Below are 21,541 nucleotides of genomic sequence, written 5' to 3'. Positions count from 1 at the left end.
ATATGCACAAAGCTTCCTATATGTCTCTTCCTGATCATATTCTCTTTTCCCTGAGAGGTAACAACTATCTTGAATTTGGTGGTTATCATTCCCATGCATAGAAAAGTACAAGTTTTTTTCCCTTGACCAGAGAGAGTATGTGAATTCTAATGTTACTGTTTTTGTGGTGGAACGGATTATTCTTAACTTTTGGCATGAAAATCAATGTTGTTTCCTTAAAATAGGAAATGTGGAAATGATTTAAGAAGTAGATTATTATGTTGTGTAGTTGCTGATGACAGCAAAAATAGCTAAAATAGCTAGGTGCTTACTATGTGCCAGGCACTGTTATAAGCATAGTGCAGGTATTAACTCATTGAATTCTCAGAGGAATCCAATCCCATAGAACTATTACCCCCATTTTATAGATGAGAAAACCAGTCTAGAGTTGTTAAGTAACTTGTTCAAGGTCACACAGCTACTGATAATGTTAGATACCAAAAAATCATTCAAGTTATAGAACAGCTGGACATTGAATATAAAAAGCATAGAACACTAAGCAGTTTGATAGAAGTATGTTAGAAATGTATTAGAAATATAAATATATTAATCTTACAAAAATAAGAATTGACCATTTAATGTGTAGCGAAACTCCACATTTTTTTCTTGTTAAATATTCAGAATCCTAAGAACATTTTTCCATACATGTGATTTATTTAATGAATATTGCGATAGGGTAATCACAATAGATGTATTTACCTAATATTTTAGGTTCGCTTAATGAAACAAATGAAAGAAGAACAAGAAAAAGCCAGATTGACAGAGTCTAGAAGAAACAGAGAGATTGCTCAATTGAAAAAGGATCAACGTAAAAGAGATGTGAGTGGACTTTAGCTCTCAGTTATGTAAGAATATTGTATATCAACAAGATTGTTCAATAAATGAAAGAAATATTTTGATAACTTTATTAAATACAGGTTAAGGACAGTAAATAAGCATTTTATAATTTGGCATTTATTATAGTATGTGGATTATAGTAATTCCATATAAAAGTTTATGAAAAACACTATAATATTATTATAAATTTTATTGGAGGTGTATTTCCTAGATGATCAGATGGAAGAAAATGGCAAATAATGACTGGTTATTTCTAGGGAGACCAAGGAAGTAGTTGCAGTATTATATAAGATAGTAATTTTGAGATGGTTCCAAAGGCAGCTTCCACTAGAGATTTTTATAAATGTTCCTGGAATAATAACCAGGCTTCACTAGAAGAGGCTTTACTAAGGGCTATAAAAATTTTCATATTCTTTGACCCAAGAATTCTGCTTCCATGAACTCAGACTAAGTAAATAATTTAAACTAAGACAAATTACTTTACAGTGTGTTAAAATCTTCACTTTAGGGTTATTTGTAGTAATGAAAACTGTAAAATCAACTAAGATGTGTGTCAGTAAGGGTAACAGTTAAATAAATTATGGTTCATCCCATTTAAAAGGTGGTTATTCATCCATTAAAAATTAGGATTTGGAAACTGCATAATAAAATGAAAAATGACTATGACTTCACATTAAGTGTAAAGTAACATTTTATATATGCGTGCTTGTTTACAATGAGGGAAAAATTTGAAGGATACATATCAATATGCTAAATGTGGTTGTATTACGGTTATAGGTTATAGTTGTTTGGATTTTTTTCTTTCCAAAGTTTTGGCAATATAGTTATTTCTTATGACATTTTTTTCCTAAAAAAAGAAGCCATCACCTTCCTTTCCACAATATCAGTTAGGTTTCAGCCCTTGTTCTTTTTTTCTCACCAACTTTTTCTAAATTCTCCCTGAAGAAAACATAAACATACAGGATATTTTAGAAAATAGAAATCTACTTTGGGAGGTAAAGAGGAAATTAAGGGGATAGAGAAGAGTGAGCAATGAGATAGAAAAGTAGATATTTTAGCCAGATGACTCCCATATTTATGACTGTATTTATTTATTTTCCCAGGATATTAATGTATTTTAATAATCAGTCTATTTTATCACTTTCAATTCCTGGGCATTTTAGATCTTGTTTATACCAATACGTTCCTACTGAAATCGAGTAGAAGCACATTTTAACATATTGTCTAGTCTTTTTTTCTGCTTTTTTAAAAAAAACTGAGAAAATTTATATGCCATAAAGTTCACTGTTTTAAACTATACAATTCATGATTTTAGTATATTCACAAATTTGTGCAACAGTCACCACTCTAATTCCAGAACATTTTCATCGCTCCAAAAAGAAACCCCATACCCATTAGCAATCACTCTCCATTCCTTCCTGGCTCCTAATCTACTTTCTGTCTATGGATTTGCTTATTCTAGACATTTTATATAAATGGAATCATACAATATGTAGCCTTTTGTGTCTGGCTTCTTTCATTTTAGCATGTTTTCAAGGTTCATCCATGTTATAGCATGTATCAGTAGTTCATTCCCTTTTTTTTTTTTTTTTTTTTTTTTGTGGTACGCGGGCCTCTCACTGTTGTGGCCTCTCCCGTTGCGGAGCGCAGGCTCAGCGGCCATGGCTCACGGGCCCAGCCGCTCCGCGGCGTGTGGGATTTTCCCGGACCGGGGCACAAACCTGCGTCCCCTGCATCGGCAGGTGGACTCTCAACCACCGCGCCACCAAGGAAGCCCAGTAGTTCATTCCTTTTTATGGCTGTATGTATAGAGCACATTTTCCTAATCCATTCCTCGATTGGCTGGCATTTAGGTTGTTTTGACTTTTGGCCTATTGGCCTATTTATTTTGTTTTTAATGAAAACTTTTGGGTAACAGGAATAATTTCCTTACAGTGTATGCTACCTATTTCTTTATTACTAATTCATATGATGTATAGAGAGATCAATATTGAACAGTTAACTCCTGGGATTGAACTTTTGAATCTTATCCACAACATATGATGTCTCTCTTCTATTATAAAGATCTGAGGCTGGCTAATCACATACAAAGCTACCATTTCAGATGTTCTCCTACCTTTAATTTGTTGCTTTGTGTGCATATTCAACTCCTGTCTATATTGTTTCTTGTAATATTCAACTTTTGAACACTTAGAGAACCAAATATGTACATCATACAAAAAAATATGAATGAGCTTGAGATTTTATTTTTAATATGAAGAAATTAAGTGTAGTAAGAAGCTTAAAACTATAGTTAATTTTAGTTTTTGATAGTTCATTCATTTAAAAAAAGATTTATTAACTTTGCTTCTATGTCTATTATTGTGTAGGCAATTAAGATATGTCAGTGATAAGATAGATTCTTTTTCTCAAAGAATTCCCATCTGATAACATAAGAATGTGTATAAACTTGAGATGTATCATCTCTTTGAATTTGGGATACAGAACATGGAGAGTTATTTGTTACATCACAGAATTAAAGTCCTAGAAGAGACATTTGTGATCAAGGCTATCTGTGATCAAGACTATTGTGATCAAGATTATTTCCTAAATTATATCCCTAGAAAGTGGCTTAAAATAATTAATAATTAATTGTCTTTATCATATAGACTACCTAAGAAACAAATTGGTAGCCAGTTTGTTTTATTGTCCAACTTATTAAAACATTTATTTCCAATGTTATTTGGAAATAACATTTCCAAAGTTACTATAAAGTGCTAATACAATTAATATACATTCTCCCTATGTTTAAAATAGTTTATAGCTACTGTATATATTGTAAGATGCCTCTGTTGAAAATATTCTTAGCTGTGTTTCTTCCTAATCACGCCTTAGCCAGCAACCAAAACAAAATGTCCAGCAAAAATGAAATGAGACAATATTTGTAAAGCGTTTAGAAAAGTATTTGTATATAGTAAGCCCTATATTAGTGTTTGTTAAATAAAAGTATGTGTCACAGAGATAAGTTTTTATTTTCAGGGAGAAATGACTATATAAGTATGCCTTTGTGTTTATTGAAATAAAATATCTATATCTGTAGTCATGAATGCAAGCTGAGTGTTAGCTCAGATACTGCTAAGAACCCTTACAGTTCCCAGTGGAATGGGGAAACATGTTAATGCAGGAGTAGGAAGTATTATATCTTTCAGTTTCCTATTTTAACTTATTCAATATTATTTTATAGCATCAACTTAGACTTCTAGAAGCCCAAAAAAGAAACCAAGAAGTGGTTCTTCGTCGCAAAACAGAAGAGGCAAGTTGACCATTTGGAGGAAACATTCTGGCTTTGAGATAAATGTTGTATTTCTATAGACTAACAGCATGAGTCAATCTCTATTGCTGTTTCAGGTTACAGCTCTTCGTCGGCAAGTAAGGCCCATGTCAGATAAAGTGGCTGGGAAAGTCACTCGGAAGCTGAGCTCAACTGATACCCCTGTTCAGGACACAGGTTCCAGTGCAACTACCATAGAAACAGATGCATCAAGGGCTGGAGCCCAGCAGAAAATGAGAATTCCTGTGGCAAGAGTCCAGGCCTTACCAACACCCACGACAAATGGAACCAGGTCAACATGATTCTTCTGTTCCTCCTGACATAATCTTTGCATTACTGAATGTTGGACTTAAATGAAAAACAGCTCATTATTTGGCAGTACATAATCAAATAAGCACATAAGTAACTACGTTTGTCTTTTTATGATTCTAGAAAAAAATATCAGAGGAAAGGATTGACAGGCCGAGTGTTTACTTCTAAGACAGCTCGCATGAAGTGGCAGCTTCTTGAACGCAGGGTCACAGACATCATCATGCAGAAAATGACTATTTCCAATATGGAGGCTGATATGAATAGGCTCCTCAAGGTGTGGAAAATAGAAAGTAGATATGCTCTCCCTTAGCTGTTAATTTTAGTTTTCTAAATTTGTTCCCTGGGTAAATTGAATGCTTGCCAAGTTTTTTTGTGTGTGTGGGGGGTGGGTGGTTGCACTGTATATGAATAGATGAATACCATTTCTTTCTTTATTTTAATTTATTTTTTTATAGAGCAGGTTCTTATTAGTCATCAGTTTTATACATATCAGTGTATACATGTCAATTACAATCGCCCAATTCATCACACCACCATCCCCAACCACCCTGTGGCTTTCCCCCGTTGGTGTCCATGTGTTTGTTCTCTACATCTGTGTCTCAACTTCTGCCCTGCAAACTGGTTCATCTGTACCATTTTTCTGGGTTCCACATACATGTGTTAATATACGATATTTGTTTTTCTCTTTCTGACTTACTTCACTCTGTATGACAGTCTCTAGATCCATCCACGTCTCAACAAATGACCCAATTTCATTCCTTTTTATGGCTGAGTAATATTCCATTGTATATATATACCACATCTTCTTTATCCATTCGTCTGTTGATGGGCATGTAGGTTGCTTCCATGGCCTGGCTATTGTAAATAGTGCTGCAATGAACATTGAGGTGCATGTGTCTTTTTGAATTAAGGTTTTCTGTGGGTATATGCCCAGTAGTGGGATTGCTGGATCATATGGTAATTCTATTTTTGGTTTTTTAAGGAACCTCCATACTGTTCTCCATAGTGGCTGTATCAATTTACATTCACACCAACAGTGCAAGAGGATTCCCTTTTCTCCACACCCTCTCCAGCGTTGGTTGTTTGTAGATTTTCTGATGATGCCCATTCTAACTGGTGTGAGGTGATACCTCATTGTACTTTTGATTTGCATTTCTCTAATAATTAGTGATTTTGAGCAGCTTTTCATGTGCTTCTTGGCCATCTGTATGTCTTCTTTGGAGAAATATTTATTTAGGTCTTCTGCCCATTTTTGGATTGGGTTGTTTGTTTCTTTAATATTGAGCTGCATGAGCTCTTTATATATTTTGGAGATTAATCCTTTGTTGATTCGTTTGCAAATATTTTCTCCCATTCCAAGGGTTGTCTTTTCGTCTTGTTTATGGTTTCCTTTGCTGTGCAAAACCTATTTTTTTTTTTTTCTGCTACGCGGGCCTCTCACTGTTGTGGCCTCTCCTGTTGCACAGCACAGGCTCTGGACACACAGGCTCAGCAGCCATGGCTCACGGGCCCAGCTGCTCCACGGCATGTGGTGTCTTCCCGGACCGGGGCATGAACCCATGTCCCCTGCATTGGCAGGCGGACTCACAACCACTGCGCCACCAGGGAAGCCCTGTGCAAAAGCTTTTAAGTTTCATTAGGTCCCATTTGTTTATTTTTGTTTTTATTTCCATTACTCTAGGAGGTGGATCAAAAAAGTTGTTGCTGTGATTTATGTCAAAGAGTGTTCTTTCCTATGTTTTCCTCTAAGAGTTTTATAGTGTTCAGTCTTACATTTAGGTCTCAAATCCACTTTGAGTTTATTTTTGTGTATGGTGTTAGGGAGTGTTCTAATTTCATTCTTTTACATGTAGCTGTCCAGATTTCCCAGTGCCACTTATTGAAGAGACTGTCTTTTCTCCATTTTATATCCTTGCCTCCTTTGTCATAGATTCGTTGACCATGGGTTCGTGGGTTTGTCTCTGGGCTTTCTCTCTTGTTCCATTGATCTATGTTTCTGTTTTTGTGCCACTACCATTTTGTCTTGATCACTGTAGCTTTGTAGTATAGTCTGAAGTCATGGGGGTCTGATTCTTTCCGCTGTGTTATTTTCCCCTCAAGACTGCTTTGGCTCTTCGGGGTCTTTTGTGTCTCCATACAAGTTTTAAGATTTTTTTGTTCTAGTTCTGTAAAAAATGCCAGTGGTAATTTGATAGGAATTGCATTGAATTTATAGATTGCTTTGGGTAGTATAGTCATTTTCACAATATTGATTCTTCCGATCCAAGAACATGGTATATCTCTCCATCTGTTGGTATCATCTTTAATTTCTTTCATCAGTGTCTTACAGTTTTCTGCATACAAGTCTCTTGTCTCCCTAGGGAGGTATATTCCTAGGTATTTCATTCTTTTTGTTGCAATGGTAAATGGGATTGTTTCCTTAATTTCTCTTTCAGATTTTTCATCATTAGTGTTTAGGAATGGAAGAGATTTCTGTGCATTAATTTTGTATCCTACAACTTTACCAAATTCATTGATTAGCTCTAGGAGTTTTCTGGTGGCATTTTTAGGATTCTGTATGTATAGTATCTTGTCATCTGCAAACAGTGACAGTTTTACTTCTTCTTTTCCAATTTGTATTCCTTTTATTTCTTTTTCTTCTCCGATTGCTGTGGCTAGGACTTGCAAAACTATGTTGAATAATAGTGGTGAGAGTGGACATCCTTGTCATGTTCCTGATCTTAGAGGAAATGCTTTCAGTTTTTCACCATTGAGAATGATATTTGCTGTTGGTTTCTCATATATGGCCTTTATTATGTTGAGATAGGTTCCCTCTATGCCCAGTTTCTGAAGAGTTTTTATCATAAATGGGTGTTCAATTTTGTCAAAAGCTTTTTTCTGCATCTATTGAGATGATCATATGGTTTTTCTTCTTCAATTTGTTAATATGGTGTATCACATTGATTGATTTGCGTATATTGAAGAATCCTTGCCTCCCTGGGATAAATCCCACTTGCTCATGGTGTATGATCCTTTTAATGTGTTGTTGGATTCTGTTTGCAAGTATTTTCTTGAGAATTTTTGCATCTATATTCATCAATGATATTGGTCTGTAATTTTCTTTTTTTGTAGTATCTTTGTTTGGTTTTGATATCAGGGTGATGGTGGCCTCATAGAATGAGTTTGGGAGTGTTCCTTCCTCTGCAATTTTTTGGAACAGTTTAGAAGGATGGGTGTTAGCTCTTCTCTAAATGTTTGATAGAATTCACCTGTGAAGCCATCTGATCCTGGACTTTTGTCTGTTGGAAGGTTTTTAATCACAGTTTCAATTTCATTAGTTGTGATTGGTCTGTTCATATTTTCTATTTCTTCCTGGTTCAGTCTTGGAAGGTTATACCTTTCTAAGAATTTGTCCATTTCTTCCAGGTTGTCCATTTTATTGGCATAGAGTTGCTTGTAGTAGTCTCTTATGATGCTTTGTATTTCTGTGGTGTCTGTTGTAACTTCTTTTTCATTTCTAATTTTATTGATTTGAGTCATCTCCTTCTTTTTCTTGATGAGTCTGGCTAATGGTTTATCAATTTTGTTTATCTTCTCAAAGAACCAGCTTTTAGTTTTATTGATCTTTGCTATTGTTTTCTTTGTTTCTATTTCATTGATTTCTGCTCTGATCTTTATGATTTCTTTCCTTCTGCTAACTTTGTGTTTTGTTTGTTCTTTTTGCTCTAGTTCCTTTATGTGTAAGGTTAGATTGCTTACTTGAGATTTTTCTTGTTTCTTGAGGTAGGCTTTCTATAGCTATAAACTTCCCTCTTAGAACTGCTTTTGCTGCATCCCATCGGTTTTGGATTGTTGTGTGTTCATTGTCATTTGTCTCTAGGTATTTTTTGATTTCCTCTTTGATTTCTTCAGTGATCTCTTGGTTATTTAGTAATGTATTGTTTAGCCTCCATGTGTTTGTGTTTTTTACTTTTTTTTCCCTGTAATTCATTTCTAGTCTTATAGTGTTGTGGTCAGAAAAGATGCTTGATATGATTTCAATTTTCTTAAATTTACTGAGGCTTGATTTGTGACCCAAGATGTGATCAATCCTGGAGAATGTTCTGTGCGCACTTGAGAAGAAAGTGTAATCTGCTGTTTTTGTATGGAATGTCCTATAAATATCAATTAAATCTATCTGGTCTGTTGTGTCATTTAAAGCTTCTGTTTCCTTATTTGTTTTCATTTTGGATGATCTGTCCATTGGTGGAAGTGAGGTGTTAAGGTCCCCCACTATTACTGTGTTACTGTCGATTTCCTCTTTTATAGCTGTTAGCAGTTGCCTTATGTATTCTGGTGCTCCTATGTTGGGTGCATATATATTTATAATTGTTATATCTTCTTCTTGGATTGATCCCTTGATCATTATGTGGTGTCCTTCCTTGTCTCTTGTAACATTGTTTATTTTAAAGTCTATTTTATCTGATATGAATATTGCTACTCCAGCTTTCTTTTTATTTCCATTTGCTTGGAATATCTTTTTCCATCCCCTCACTTTCAGTCTGTATGTGTCCCTAGATCTGAAGTGGGTCTCTTGTAGACAGCATACATATAGGTCTTGTTTTTGTATCCATTCAGCAAGGCTGTGTCTTTTGGTTGGAGCATTTAATCCATTCACGTTTAAGGTAATTATCGATATGTATGTTTCTATTCCCGTTTTCTTAATTGTTTTGGGTTTGTTTTTGTAGGTCCTTTTCTTGTCTTGTCTTTCCCACTTAGAGAAGTTCCTTTTTCATTTGTGGTAGAGCTGGTTTTGTCGTGCTGAATTCTCCTGGCTTGTGCTTGTCTGTAAAGCTTTTGATTTCTCCATCGAATCTGAATGAGATCCTTGTGGTAGAGTAATCTTGGTTGTAGGTTCTTCCCTTTCATCACTTTAAGTATATCATGCCACCCCCTTCTCACTTGTAGTTTCTGCTAAGAAATCAGCTGTTAACCTTATGGGAGTTCCCTTGTATGTTATTGGTTGGTTTTCCTTTGCTGCCTTTCAATACTTTTTCTTTGTCTTTAATTTTTGCCAATTTGATTACTATGTGTCTCGGCGTGTTTCTTCTTGGGTTTATCCTGTATGGGACTCTCTGTGCACCTGGACTTGGGTAGCTATTTCCTTTCCCATGTTAGGGAAGTTTTCTACTATAATCTCTTCAAATATTTTCTTGGGTCCTTTTGCTCTCTCTTCTTCTTCTGGGATCCCTATAATGCGAATGTTCTTGCGTTTAATGTTGTCCCAGAGGTCTCTTAGGCTGTCTTCATTTCTTTTCATTCTTTTTTCTTTATTCTGTTCCTCAGCAGTGAATTCTACCATTCTGTCTTCCAGGTCACTTATCTGTTCTTCTGCTTCAGTTATTCTGCTATTGATTCCTTCTAGTTTAGTTTTCATTCCAGTTATTGTATTGTTCATCTGTGTTTGTTTGTTCTTTAATTCTTCTAGGTCTTTGTTAAACATTTCTTGCATCTTCTCAATCTTTGCCTCCATTCTTTTTCAGAGGTCCTGCATCATTTTCACTATCATTATTCTGAATTCTTTTTGTGGAAGGTTGCCTATCTCCACTTCATTTAGTTGTTTTTCTGCGGTTTTATCTTGTTCCTTCATCTGGTACATAGCCCTCTGCTTTTCATCTTCTCTGTCTTTCTGTGAATGTGATTTTTGTTCCACAGGCTGCAGGATTGTAGTTCTTGTTGCTTCTGCTGTCTGCCCTCTGGTGGTTGAGGCTATCTCCATTTCTTTTTTTTTAATTGTGGTAAGATCAGATACCATGAGAGCTACCCTCTTAACACATTTTTAAATGTACAGCACAGTGTTGTTAGTTATAAGCACAATGTTGTAAAGAAGAGTTCTATAACTTATTCCTCTTGCATAACTGAAACTTTATATCCACTGAACAGCAGATCCCCATTTCCTCCTCCCCCAGCCCTTGGTAGCCACCATTCTATTTACTGCTTCTACGAGTGTGACTATTTTAGTTGCCTCATATAAGTGGAATCCTGCAGTATTTGCCCTTCTGTTAACTTATTTCATTTGGCATAATGTTCTCAAGGTCGTAGATGAAAGTAATTTCTTAAAATCAAATCTGTTTTCTCAATAGCAAAGGGAAGAACTCACAAAAAGACGAGAGAAGCTTTCAAAAAGAAGGGAAAAGATAGTCAAGGAAAATGGAGAGGGAGATAAAAATGTGGTTACCATCAATGAGGAGATTGAGTCATTAACTGCTAATATAGATTATATCAATGACAGTATTTCTGATTGTCAAGCCAACATCATGCAGATGGAAGAAGCAAAGGTTTGTAACTAAAAAGATGTTTAATGACTTAATAAGAAGTATTTTTGTAGTTTTTGTCATTAAAAACACTTTGAATTTTTATATGAAGGGATTTTCTGTCTATGATTTAATGTGATTCTTAGGTTTTGCATGTATACCACTCCCTGCCTGCTTTCCATTTCTGTGCCTATTTTGTGATATTATTATTGTTTACACAAAGCATATATAATGTATTAATCAACCTTGAGTTCTTAACTGCTCAAATGTCTTATCTTTTAAACTAGACCATATGTTTCTTGGAGTAGGGATCATATTTTATACTTTTCTGTGGAGTCACATTAGCTAATCCAATGATATCAAATAAATGCATGAAACAATGGCTTTGTCTTCTGTTAAATACATTCAGGTCAAGGTAATTATACATCATATGTTGGTTTGATGTAGGAAGAAGGAGAAACGTTGGATGTCACTGCAGTCATTAATGCTTGTACACTTACAGAAGCCAGATACCTGCTAGATCACTTCCTGTCAATGGGCATCAATAAGGTAAGTTCTAACTACACTATTATTGAAAACCTAAGCTTTGGTTAATTCATTGCAATTTTGCTTATCTTTCTCTATTGGCCGTTTCCTTTGTAATAAGGAGGAATATTCTTTTCCTTAGAGTTAAGAAAACTCAGCAGTATTTACATCAATTCCATTAGCTTCTCATCTATTGTGCTTGTGTATTAAAACAGGTAAACAACTTAAAGAATAATTTCTTTTTCACTTTAACAAAGGAAAAGTTAAAAGAAAAATCTCTTAGGGTGCTCAAAAAAAATCAGAAAGGAAAAAATACAGTTGCACTCTCCTTATCTTCAGAAACTTCTGCCTAAATGTTAAAGGTGATAATTTCTGACTCACCTTTTTTCCCACGTTGAGACTGTGCTAGACCTTTAATGGTTTGTTCTCTCACTTAATCCTCACAATGTGGAAGGAAGTAAGAATCATTCATATCATTTGAATATTTGGAAACTGAGAATTGGGAAGATAAGGTAACTTGCTTAGGGTCAACGAGCTTGCAAGTGCAGAAGCTGGGATGAATCGAGATCTATTTAATGTCAAAGTCCATACATCATATGCATTTGCTATTTGATACAGATCTCTGTGTGGTAGATTCTGTTTTGTATGATCTAAGATAAATTTTTTTTGTGGGGGGGTGTTGTTATAGGGTCTTCAGGCTGCCCAGAAAGAGGCTCAAATTAAAGTACTTGAAGGTCGGCTTAAACAAACTGAAATAACCAGTGCTACACAAAACCAGCTCTTATTTCATATGTTGAAAGAGAAAGCAGAATTAAATCCTGAGCTAGATGCTTTACTAGGTCATGCTTTACAAGGTAATTTGGATTAAATTTTAGTTAAATAAATTGCATGGTAACTTTGCTCTTTGAGTATGCTATACGCTACCTTTTTTCCCTATAGCTTGACTGAATAGATGCTATATTTACTTATGCTTTTGATAATTATCCCTGCTTTAATTTGCATGTATAAATTTTGGGGGATGTAATTATTGTCATTGCAAGAAATGATTAGCAACTTAAAAAGGCTTACTTAGCATTATTAAGTAATTAGTTTTTATGAATAAATAAGATCAACCATGCTTCTGAATTGGTTGTTTAAATTATTTAAAGTATTAACCAAGTTTCATTACTTTACATATCTAACTGCCTTAAAAAATAAATTTATAAGTGTTTGCTATGGCATCTATTCTACATATCTTATAAATGATACATAATCTTGTTTTATATGAGAGTTCTTAACATTGGATTTGTTTTGATTGGAGTATTGCTTTTTGTTTCCTTTTTGCTGTTATTTACACAGATCTAGATAGCATACCATTAGGTAAGTATGTTTAGCTTTCTGTGTACCCTACAGCTGCATGAATTACTAATTGTTCATGTACACTAATTGTGGTACATCTTATTTAAAAATTTTTATTGGCAGCAAGCTGGTTTTTGCATGATCTTTTATGAAATGTATCTGTGACCACAAACATACTAAGTCTTTTGTCTTTCTTACACATTTCCTGATTTTTAAGTTCTTAGATGTTTAAAGAAGTACGTTTATTTTTCTATTTTATTATTTGAACTCCAGATTTGGTTCCAGTTTCATAAGCCCCTCTTTCTTGTAGGAAAAAATGGAACATATATTCCTTTTTAATTTTTAAATCTATCTGTTAACTTGAATCTGTTGTTTTACTCTCATAAATAACTTTCTGTGTTATTTATCTTTTATATATATTTGTCTTTGGTTTATATTTGCTAGATTCTCAGTTCTTAAGTTTTATAAACTTAAGCCACATATATTTTAATATTGTAACTTGAATAAAACTATCCAAAGGAATTCAATGAACAGATTAAAACATTATTTATAATATTTTCAAGTTAGAGCTTTAGATATCACTGAGTATTGAGATTTTTGACATTTTCCCTTGCCAATACAACATTCATGTGAACTACACCCACTCATGAGTGGTGTATAGTGGTTATTTATAGTGGTGTATAGTGGTTATATACATGAAGGATCAGAAGCATCAGTGTAATTTTATTACTTGCAATTTTCGCGAATGATTATTTTGGACCAGTTTTTATTTAAAATTATTTCAAAATCTGATCTTAACTTTTTTCTAATCACGCAGCTGTCAAAATTTTCTAATACTTGATGGAGAGGAATGTAACTGAAAGATTAAATGTAATTTCCTCTCTGGGTTATTAAAATAAACATAACCTATGAATCTGAATTTATTTTAAACGATGCAAATAAAATACATGAGCTATTTGATTTTTTTTTTTTTTCCCGGTACACGGGCCTCTCACTGTTGTGGCCTTTCCCATTGTGGAGCACAGGCTCCGGACGCACAGGCTCAGCGGTCATGGCTCACGGGCCTAGCTGCTTCACGGCATGTGGGATCTTCCCAGACCAGGGCACGAACCCATGTCCCCTGCATTGGCAGGCGGACTCTCAACCACTGTGCCACCAGGGAAGCCCTGCTTGATTTTTTTTAGACGTTTACCCTGTGTGTTAAATCTCAAAATAGTATTTCCTTGAGATCAATTCCATAATACAGATATGAACAGGCTACAACTTTTATCCTGCTCAAGCTATAACAGAGACAGGTAGAAAAAGGATTGGTTATATTAAGGAACCATGTTAGGCTACCCAAATTTCTGAATTATAACCAGAATTTTTGCCATTCCATGTGTTATTAAGCATGTTTCTTTTCCTCTTCCTCTTCCTCCTCCTTCCTCTTATTCTTCTCCCCCTCCTCCTCCTCCTCCTTTTCTTTGTTCTTCATCTTAGTGGCTCAATTTATAGTAATAAGTAAATTCTTATTTAAGTCCATTATCTCTTTTAACTTGGAAGAAAAATGCAATGCCCTCTTTGATGTCCTTTTGTGCAGAAAATATTAAACTGCTATTTGATGTGCATTGTTACTTTTTCACAGCTTTCAAACAGCTTTTAATTATCTGTAGCTTAAAGGAGGGTCAGAAACAGAGAGGGGAAACACTTCAGCTGATATAACCTGTGACTCATGGCATAAATTTTCCCTAAGGCCATAATCTAGACCAGAGGTGCTTAGAAGAAAAGCATGGAAGGAGAAAAACATGGAAGTTAAATACACAGAAACTAGACGGTCATATTATATTCATTGCTTTAAAAAATATTTATTTAGTTTCAATTTATCTCAACTTTGGGCTGGGTGCTGGGATTCAAAGATAAATAAGACACAGAATCTTGCCCTCGTGGACTTGATACCTTGCTGAGGGTGACAGACCATGAACAGATTATGATACATTGCAGACAGGGCAGAGATTGAGATATGTACAGGGAATTATGGGAACACAGAATGGGGCTACCCAACAAGAATGGAGGAGTTGATGAAGGCCTTCTGGAGGGGGTGAAATTTGAGCTGAAACATAAATGAAGAAAAAGATTTAGCCAGGCAAGAGACAAGGTGGAAAGGGGCTGGGCAGAAGAGTCACTCTGAGCAGGGAGTAAGTTAAAAGTTGGACATTTAGCCAACATATTGTATGAATGAGGACTTCAAGCAGGTTGGTGCTCTGGAGCAACAAGTATGTGGTGTAGGATGATGAATATAAGGCTAGAGGGGGAGCAAGGGCTGGTACTCCATGCTAATAGGCTTGTATTGTTGTAGCCTTTGAAGAACATCTTTATTTTCCCCTTCTTTTTTCCCTACCTATGTTGGTGTTCCTAAGATCTTTTCCTATGTTTGGGGATTTGCTAGAAGACTCAGGGGGCTCAGCATATAGTTGTATTCATGGCAAAGATTCATGAGAGCAACGTAGGAAGGATACACAACAAGATTGTAAAGGAAAAAGACTCAGATGGAGTCAGGAGGAATCCATGTCCAGGCTGCCTTATGCTCTCTCCCTCCCAGGAAACATCACACAGAATGCACTTTTCCCCCTGGAATGAAAATGCAACAACATGTGTGCATAGTTTACACCCAAGGAAGTCCATTAGACACTCAGCACCTGAGGTTTTTACTGGGAACTAGTCACATAGGCACGCTTTGTCTAGTATATACGAGAATTTTAGACTCCAGAAGGAAAGCAGGAGTTCTCAGCATAAGCCATATTGTTTGCACAAATGTTCTAGGTATAATGAACTTCCTAACTAGTTAACTGATGACTAGGGATACTCTGAGAGCCAAGTTTCAGATGACAGACAAAGTCCAACCTTGCAAGGAGGCCTTTCTAAGGATAGTAGTCTCTGGGCTGCTATGTTAACTCTTTTCCATATACTATATATATATATATATATATATATATATATATATGTATATATATATATATATATATATATACAGACACACACACATATGCATACATGTATACATATCTATATACCTATATAAACTTTAAAAAAGACTTTAATAGTAACTGTTCGGTTAATTTCTAGTGATGTGAGATTATGCAGCTGTGTACCAATATGTATGAACTTTAAAGCATTTTGCAGTTTTAAGTCTCTGCTTTTAGCTTTAATGCTCAGTGATGAGAAGAGAAGCTGGTGTTGGCCTGGAATTATGTTCTTAGAGTTGAGAGTAGAGCAGTGAGGTGATGGCATGTCCTGCTGCCCAGATGGCTGTAGTGCTACAGACAAAGCTCAGTCCTGAAGAGGTGTCTAATTTGGTGAATGTCTGGGTGGAGGGTTGTATCCTCTGGCTAGGTTGGTTATGTCAAACTGTAATTATCTCTAAATAAGGCATATATGCATATGCAGGAGCTAAGTAGCTTTTACTGAGCACTCATATGGTGTTTAATATACTAACTTGTTTCATCACTCCCTACAAGAAAATTACTAGTCAATCTTAGCCTGCTTTTATACATGGAAAAATAAAGACTAGATTTGTCATTTCTTTACATTTTCTATGTTATTGACTAATTCAGTCACCTTAGCACTCAATTATCCTTTCTTTGAAGCACATCCTCCAGCCTGCAAGCGTGGGCTTTGAGATACACATTGCCTTCAAGACCACCATTTTGCTCATTTCGGAAAGTAAACTCCCTTTGTGTGGGTCCTAGATGGGCTCCATTTTAGATAATGCTATCAAGTATTACTGAATTTCTATCGAAGTGTCTGCTAAACAGTGAGGAAGAATGGGAGCATCTGAGAAAGGAATTAGTTGACTTATGAGCATAATCCACCTGTATGATATAAATGTAAAAGTTAAAGGGGGATGAATACTGTATATTTTTCACTGACATATATATAATTATTTTTAAATATTTTATTTATTTATTTTCCTTAATTTTTTGGCTGCATCGGGTCTTAGTTGCGGCACACAGGATCTTTGTTGAGGCACAAGTGATCTTTTCATTACGGTGCACGGTCTGCTCGGGCTTCTCTCTAGTTGCGGTGCCTGGGCTTTTCTAGTTATGGTGTGTGGGCTTTTTCTCTCTAGTTGTAGCACACGGGCTCTAGGGCACATGGGCTCTGTAGTTGTGGTGCATCGGTTCCAGAGCACATGAGCTCTATAGTTTGCGGCAGGCGGGCTCTCTTGTTGAGGCGTGCGAGCTTGGTAGTTGTGGCGCAAGGGCTTAGTTGCCCTGCGGCATGTGGGATCTTAGTTGCCTGACCAGGGATCAAACCCACATCCCCTGCATTGGAAGTGGATTTTTTACCACTGGACCACGAGGGAAGTCCCCAATGTATATATTGTTGATAATATTGCCTTTAGCTTTGTGGAATGGCTTTATAATAAAATGTATAAGTTTTGAAAACTTGCACCTGTGTTAGGGGCTCACTGACATTTTAAATAATTTACTTTCAGTGGCTGTTTTATTTACTGACTTCCTACTAGTTTTATATGTTTGCTTTTTCCTCTCTTTTTATTAGTGTGCTACAGTTGTTCTGAAATAGCAGTGGTTTGTTTGTATTTATCTACAAAACTGTTGCATGGAAACCCGTAGTTTTAGTCCTTTATGTACATGTGAATGAGCTGCATGCTGGTATGTAACTCCTGAATACCTTGACACACACACATGCTCTCTCTCTACCTGAAAACAAAAATAAAAATAAAGGAAAATATATAAGTTGGAATACTGATAAAGTACAACTATGTTTATACCTATGTAGTTTTTGAAGTTGGCTCAGTACATTAAAGGGAGCGCATGCAGCATTTACTTTAATCTTGTGTTTTACTCAGTGGTTTTTCATACATGGGATAAATGGATGGTGTGGGATAAATACATACTCTGAAAAATATATAAATAATTATACATACTCTGATAAATACATGATCTCATTTCCATCCTGTGAATGCTGTTCTTTGTTTTATCATTCAACTCATAGCTTTCCTATTTTGAACATATTTTTCTCATCCTAGGACATATAATCAAAGGAGTTTCTTAGAAATATTTTTTTACATTTCTAATTTGATTCAGTTACTAAAACCAAAGTGCCCATATTGAGAGAACTTGGGCTGTTGCTTATTATAGCATAGGGATTACAGTCATCATTCAAATTGTGACATGTGGATACATTTTGGACATTTTTTTAGAAAATGTAGAGGACAGCACTGATGAGGATGTACCTTTAAACAGCCCAGGATCAGAAGGAAGGTAAGAGAGGCTTCAGAAACTTAATAGATTTGACTTATTTCTGTAATATTTTTAATACTTTTATCCTGTGCATCAAAGAATTACCATAAAACAAATAATTTTGGATTTTATGGCTAAGTGAAGAGAACTAGAAACAGTAATATGGAAGCCCAACTAAGTAATGTTTAACCATCAGAAACTTTAAAATAAAAATACTGGGATATTTAAGGAAGGAAAATGGACTCTTTTAATTAGTTTATTTTGATTTTAAATATTGTCTTTCTGTGTTTTCTGTAGGCATATAAATTTTTTTCCATACTTGTACTCATTAAAGGACATACAGTTTTCTATAAGTTCCCTTTTAATCATGTGGTTAATTACTTATTTGCACATAGCTCACTCTCTTCAGACCTTATGAAGCTTTGTGGTGAAGTGAAACCTAAAAACAAGGTAAGGAGAATTGAAAATACCAGGTAAACATTTTTTCTGCTGTTCTTTATTGTCACTATTAATCACATAGGCCTCAGGTTTGACTCTTAATAGGTCAACAAGTAGGCATGCTTTTACCAAAGATTTCATGTATAAGAAATTTAGTTCTTTATCATATTCCCCCTTGAAAAAAATTTATATTGAAAAATTGCTCCTTTGTGAAACTTGTGATTTACTATATTCTTGTACTTTTTCTACTAGATAAGATATGATTATGGAAAACAATCCTTAAAAATAATTTAGATTGACAGGAGATTTTTGAAATTTTAACATTCTAGTATGTCCTCAAGTATTCCTTATTTATTTTGTTTAACTGTGTCTTGAGGTGGTTTGAATAGGCCAACTCTTAATCATCATTTTGTATTGAAAATTGATGCTATAATGTACATTTGTGAAGCTTAAAAAAATAAAGGATACATACTGTTAAATGTGTAAGAAACACATGGTCTATTTCAGATTGAGTGTTGGTAACATTGGTACTAGATGAATTAACTAACTATCTTAAGATGTTTGAAAACAAAGAATTCTTGTAGTGCTTAGTAAATATTTGTTGAATGAATGGATGAAATCAGGACTCAAAAGAATAGTACTGTGCTAATGGACAGGATGGATTTAAGGCCCACAGTGGTTAGCCAGGTAATATAAATGAGTAATTTGGCTGGATGTAAGGTATTAATAGGGATTAGGGATTATTATGATTACCTGAAGTGGACATGCTGCATCTAAAGCAAATAGCCACCACTCAACTACTGCTTATTTTTGCCATGATGGAATATGGGCCTAAGGCTACCAGATCCTCAACTTTTTAAAGAGAAGCTTTAAATATGGATTTTAATGGAGAATTTCCTTATCTTTAAAATACTGGGCTAGCCAACTGAAAAACATCTCCAGTCTTTATGTATGGTCCTTGAGGTACTGGCTTGGTGACATGTGGTTTGTGTCTTATTATTCTAAGTGACTAAGTAGAAGTTACCCAAACTCAGAGAGGATTCGAGTATAGTTTGGATCCAGTCTTAAGTGGCGGAGAGAATCTCCTAAGGTAACTTGGTCTTTCAGGCCTTGTGAAAGCCAGAGAGAAATGTGAAGTGGTAGCCTAAAGGTCATCTCCTAAAAAAACCCACCGTGGTTCGGAATTCCCAAGAAAATGACTCAATTTGCAGTAGGGAGAACTGACAGGGTAAAAGGTTGACCTGCAGGGCTTTCTCTTTCCAAAAGTTTTCAGGTATTATCTACCACTCCTTTTGAACTGCAAAGATGCCTAAAAGGTTCTCATATTATTTATTTTTCACTCATTGAAAAAGTGAAGTTGAGTATATATTTTAAATAGATACTTACCAGCACTATGTTAAATGCAGGGGATACAAAGTTGAATAAAACAGGTTGTCTGCCCTTTAGAGGTTTTTAATCTGGTAAACACCTTGATTATCTGTTAATACATTAGCGATAGCAGCCAACTCTAAGCGTTAACAACAAGGTAGTCCCATTGGTTTTTCAGGACTATGGAAGGGAATGCTTATGGTAAATTTAGATTCTAGGAAAATAACCTTCACCTGCCTCACCATGCTGACAAAAGCTGGTATGGACTGGTGGTAGATACCCAGCAGGCAGATTAAACACCCAGTTAAAGCATCAGGGGGGCAGGGTCATAAAAAAGGAGAAACAGATGTAAAAATTGATAGTAAAATGAAATTAAAATTTATATTAAATAAATCATCTAAGCCTGGGAAACATCAGAATTTAGTTGAATATCCCTGCAACTATCTTTTGGTTTAATTTCTTTCTTCTTTCTTTCTTTTTTTTTTTTTTTAATGATATGTTGAGGGAGCTGGCGATGAATGGCAGTATAGCACAATAATATTGGAGGCAGATTGCCTGGTTTTGAATCTGGCTTTGCCACTTACTAGCTGTGTGACTTTGGACTTTTAGCTTCTCTGTGCCTCAGTTCTCTCATTTGTGAATTGGGATAATGATAGTATATACTAATATAGTAAAGTATTTATAACAATTTCTGGCATCCAACAGAAATGTTGGCTATTATTATGGCCTCTAAAGGTCTTATCTGGCTGTAGCTCTGGCTTGTCACTATCTTACGTGTTATGTTTGACACACTTGCTAGGAAAAGACATGCTAAATGTTTTACCTATTTCAAACTAATATTAAATATCGCCTAATCATCTTCCCTGCGAAAATTTGCACATGATTGTTTTTCCTTCCATTCTCTGACTAGGCCCGAAGGAGAACCACCACTCAAATGGAATTGCTGTATGCAGATAGCAGTGAACTAGCTTCAGACACTAGTACAGGAGATGCCTCCTTGCCTGGCCCTCTTACACCTGTTGCAGAAGGGCAAGAGATTGGAATGAATACAGAGACAAGTACTTCTGCTAGGGAAAAAGAGCTCCCTCCCCCATCTGGCTTCCCTTCTAAGATAGGCAGCATGTAAGTCTGGCCCAGCTACACTAACTTCCTTTCTTTTGGCTTTCTTTTTTTTTTTTTAAAAATGCATGTTGCTAATTTCTTATTTCTATTTTTTAAAATTTATGTAAATAAGATCTCTAGTTTTCAAAGTAATTTCTGTTAGGTGTTGTGTCTCCTAATTTTTGGACATTCAAAGTAATTTAAATGAGATGTTCTTTGTTGAATTGCTTTGTCTTATTTCTAAGTTTTAGGGTCTTTCTTAAAGATTATAATTTTTATAAAGGCTGAGTTGTGAATTACAGAAAAAATTTATTTAGAAACACCTAAACTAGATTAAAGTTATACCTATAAAACCATTATATAAAACAGAAGCTTTAAAGATTCTTAAATTTACTCTAAATTACATTATATCCTAATTCTAAGAGCCTGGTCAAGATAGTAAACCTTTGCTGACACTTTTAAAGAAAAATACAAATGTCAGTTACAAATAATACATTTTGAATTTTCCTAATTCTTTGCCTTGAAGCACATTGCATGTCTGGGATGAGTGTACACACAAAGTATAAATATTGTATTATTAAAGATTTGAAGGAGGAAATATTACCTCTCCTCTCTATGATAATCTTAACAAAAAACATTCCATTCAAAACAAATCTTATTTAAAAATTTTTCATTATTATCTTGAGAACAAAGATCTCCCTACACAGGCCAGTGTGTGTGTGTGTGTGTGTGTGTGTGTGTGTGTGTGTGTGTGTGTG

The 21,541-nt window shown here is 35.2% G+C and overlaps 1 protein-coding gene across 6 annotated transcripts in view; it reads left to right on the top strand.

The window, feature by feature from the left end:
* KIF21A (kinesin family member 21A) overlaps nt 1–21,541 on the top strand; it is a 155,703-nt gene that overhangs the window by 109,653 nt on the left and 24,509 nt on the right. For 3 of the 6 annotated variants that reach the window (XM_029206384.1, XM_029206382.1, XM_029206387.1), the window contains 11 exons: nt 751–858; nt 4,100–4,168; nt 4,264–4,478; nt 4,619–4,772; nt 10,600–10,794; nt 11,218–11,319; nt 11,984–12,149; nt 12,634–12,654; nt 17,837–17,897; nt 18,272–18,326; nt 20,593–20,804. In XM_029206384.1, the coding sequence (XP_029062217.1) occupies nt 751–858; nt 4,100–4,168; nt 4,264–4,478; nt 4,619–4,772; nt 10,600–10,794; nt 11,218–11,319; nt 11,984–12,149; nt 12,634–12,654; nt 17,837–17,897; nt 18,272–18,326; nt 20,593–20,804 (1,358 nt within the window). The remainder of the gene's footprint in view (nt 1–750; nt 859–4,099; nt 4,169–4,263; nt 4,479–4,618; nt 4,773–10,599; nt 10,795–11,217; nt 11,320–11,983; nt 12,150–12,633; nt 12,655–17,836; nt 17,898–18,271; nt 18,327–20,592; nt 20,805–21,541) is intronic. The other 3 variants (XM_029206385.1, XM_029206383.1, XM_029206386.1) reach the window with 2 other exon arrangements.

This window comes from Monodon monoceros, unplaced genomic scaffold (genome assembly GCF_005190385.1).
Source record: "Monodon monoceros isolate NGI ecotype Baffin Bay Population unplaced genomic scaffold, NGI_Narwhal_1 Super_Scaffold_6, whole genome shotgun sequence".
Classification (NCBI taxonomy): Eukaryota; Metazoa; Chordata; class Mammalia; order Artiodactyla; family Monodontidae; genus Monodon; species Monodon monoceros.
The sequence above is the reverse complement of the archived record's forward strand: the minus strand, read 5'-3'. Positions and strand labels throughout refer to the sequence as shown.